At 36.6% G+C, this 3,189-nt stretch overlaps 1 protein-coding gene across 1 annotated transcript; it reads left to right on the top strand.

Annotated features, from left to right (window-relative positions):
- Positions 1-1,086: 1,086 nt before the first annotated feature.
- LOC118455912 (C-type mannose receptor 2-like) lies at positions 1,087-2,971 on the top strand. The gene is made up of 4 exons (XM_087839284.1): positions 1,087-1,120; positions 1,258-1,626; positions 1,785-2,135; positions 2,628-2,971. The coding sequence occupies exons 1-4, from the start codon at positions 1,087-1,089 to the stop codon at positions 2,969-2,971; spliced, it is 1,098 nt and encodes a 365-aa protein (XP_087695410.1).
- Positions 2,972-3,189: the final 218 nt, after the last annotated feature.

Raw genomic sequence — 3,189 nt, 5'->3', positions numbered from 1 at the left:
AAAATAAAATAAATAATAAAAACAAAGGTCGATCAAATGGACCAATACGGCAATGCCATGATGATCCATTTGGCAAAATAAATTCATTGGGTATCCTTGTTGGTCTTCAGACAACAATTCTGACGGCTAAAGAACCAAATGGGACAGGCAAAGAAAAAAAAAAAAAAAAAGGAAACACAGTTTTAGGTGTGGTTTGGATTAAAAATTAGTAGACTGGATTGGATAAATGCCTTCATTTGTTGGTTGCAGTCTCCTGCTATGATGTCTGAATAGCTGCAGCTGAAGCAGTGATACCCTGTACTTTCTAGAGCAGATCAATTTCTAACTGTGCCTCACACCCAGTTCAAGATAATGGATGAAGTTATTAAGCAACACACATAAGGACGATATGTTTATACGTTCTTGCTTGGTGGACAGTTAGTAGTGCAGTGCGTTCTTCCCCTTTTTTCCTGTTTACTCATAAAGTAAATGACACCTTTTATGACTGGAATATACAAATCCCTCTCATCAGTGGACCATTCATTCAGGGAAAATAGTCCCACTCTTGTATTTGGATATTCAAATCCTAACCTTGACAAAAAAGAGCTCTCTTTACTGTATATCAATATCTACTTGAGAGCTGTCTCCATGAACACACCGAATAGAGAAGAAATTATAACATGTAAGTTTAAAACCTGTAATATATTTTATGTATGTGGTGTAGAGGTGACGTGTAGAGAATATCTGAAATATCTTGTCAGGTGTTATACTAAAAAAAACAAAACTAAAATATCTGTTACCTCAACTCTTACTGAAAAGATGAACTAGCATCAAATAAAAAAGAGATTCCAAGATTAGTAAAATCATTAATTTTTTCAGTTTGTTCATGAGCTGCTGAATTTTTCAAAAAATAGTTTCTGTCCTGGTTCATAATAGTTCACACTATTTTTCTTTAAGTATGTTGGTCTTTTTCACGTGTATTTTATGTTTCCTACCATCTTGTATTGATCTATCTTTTCTTTCCTGACATAAAGTGAAAAAAGAAGTTCTGTTCAAATCTTTGTTTCCTTGAGCAATAAAATATCTCTTTCATCTGTCAGATCAAAGATGCAGTGGAGTCTGTATCTGCTTATTCTGATGGGTAAGTGGATTGTTTTACCAAATATACTGTTTTTAATTAAAATTAAAATGAGATTATGACCTCACACGTTTTGTTGTTGTTTTTTAAGTGAATTCAATAATCTCATATAATCTCTATATCATATTTCTGTATTTCAGGTCAGTGTTGCTTCTTTACATGCCGCCTGTATGAGTACCACTTTATTAAAGAAAACAAGAGCTGGTCTGAAGCACAGAGATACTGCAGAGAGAAATATACAGACCTGGCCAAAGTGTTTGACATGACAGACATGAGCAGACTCCGTAACTCCACACAGAATCAAGGAGAAGCCTGGATTGGACTGAACAACACAGGTGGAAACAGGATGTGGCATTGGTCTCTGCCAGGAGTGAAATACATTCAAAATGACAGCAGCTGGAATCTGAATGGAAGAACTGATAATGAGCCACCTGGAAACTGTGGGAGGAAAAGAGACAAACTGGTAGATGTTTCATGTAACCATCCTATGTGGTTCATTTGCTATGATGGTGAGGAGATGTGAATAATATTAAATAATATTATAATATCATGATATAAAAATATAATGCAATCACATAATTGTGAAGTGAGAAGACAGAGACAGACAGAATTTCAGGTGAGAAATAATTGAGGGATGTCTTTGTGTGTTTTTTTGTTTGTTTCACAGAAATGAAGAAAGACAATAAAACATTGTATTTGATACAAACACAAATGAACTGGAGAGAGGCTCAGAGCTACTGCAGATACCATCACACTGACTTGGCCAGTGGACTCGATCAGGTAGATGGAGAAGAAATGAAGACCCTGTTCAATGGCGGTCCCATGAGTGTGTGGATGGGTCTGTTCAGAGACAGCTGGAGGTGGTCAGATGGGAGTGATTTCTCTTTCAGATACTGGGATATGCAGTTATTCAATGATGAACAAAGCAACAAGAAATGTGCTATGACTCTGTTAAACAGATCAGGAAAATGGAGCTTTGATGAATGTGACAAAGAAAAACCATTCTTCTGTTATGATGGTGAGTTTTTATCAACATGTGTCTGACTGGTTTTCTCTAAGAGGAGGATCACTGGAATCACTGACAACATCCAACTAAACATGTTGTATATTTTTCCTCCACCTACATCTGCATGTATGCTGAATTAATCTCATAAACATGAATACACTTACTTAACAGTCAGATGACTTTAAATATCTGTGGGATAACTTTGAGCTACTTTTAGGTTCAACCAACGTTTTAAAGTCTCTGTTGTCTGTAAATATGGAGAGAAGTTGTTTTGGATTCCTAATAGTTTAAAAACACAAATATTTGAGGATGTTGTTGACCTGTCTGCACAAAGTTCATTAACATCATTATACTGTTTTCTACTGAGGGCAGAGTAACACACAAGCTTTTTCTAGGTTTGTTTGTTTTTTTGTTTTTTTTTATTATAACAAAATAAATAGCATAGAGAGTTTCTCATGTTTACAGCTCACTTCAATTGAGCGTGTTATTTTGTTTTTATGGCAGATAAATTGATCCTGATCAAAGAAAACAAGACCTGGGAGGAGGCCTTGGATTACTGCAGAGAGTCTCACGGGGGTCTGGTCTCCATCACTAACCGTTACCAACAGAGATGGGCGGAGGTGAGAGCCAAGAATGCCTCGAGTCCTTTTGTCTGGCTCGGCCTGCGCTACTCCTGCACTCTGGATCTGTGGTTCTGGATCAATGACAAGCTGGTCTGTTATGAGAAGTGGAGCAGAGAGGGAAAGACTGAGGAGTGTGGCAGGGCTGTGGGCATGCAGAGTGGAGGACAGTATGAGTGGTTCAGTCAGAGAGAGAATGAGAAATACAATTTTCTTTGTTTTAAATAAGACTTCAGAACTATTTTAGAATTTAGACACGAGGCAAAGTAAGATTTATCTTATCTCCATTAATTACAGATTTCATTCTGGAGTGAATTGTGATTTATGTAGTTCTCTACTGTGAGTCACTGGGGTGTTTTTGTGATGGCAAAATTTCAACTAAGAGTGAAAAACAAATCTATAGCTGTAAACGATACAATATTGGTAAAATCTGATCTTCGCTAAGG

Source organism: Neolamprologus brichardi, chromosome 3 (genome assembly GCF_056152115.1).
Source record: "Neolamprologus brichardi isolate AB-2024 chromosome 3, ASM5615211v1, whole genome shotgun sequence".
Lineage (NCBI taxonomy): Eukaryota > Metazoa > Chordata > Actinopteri > Cichliformes > Cichlidae > Neolamprologus > Neolamprologus brichardi.
Note: the sequence above shows the minus strand (reverse complement) of the source record. Positions and strands in the feature narration are given on the sequence as shown.

Coding starts and splice junctions, on each gene's coding strand:
- LOC118455912 (XM_087839284.1), top strand. CDS start 1,087: ATGCAGTGGAGTCTGTATCTGCTTATTCTGATGG. Junction 1,121..1,257: donor GTATCTGCTTATTCTGATGG/GTAAGTGGATTG, acceptor TCTGTATTTCAG/GTCAGTGTTGCTTCTTTACA. Junction 2,136..2,627: donor ACCATTCTTCTGTTATGATG/GTGAGTTTTTAT, acceptor TTTTTATGGCAG/ATAAATTGATCCTGATCAAA.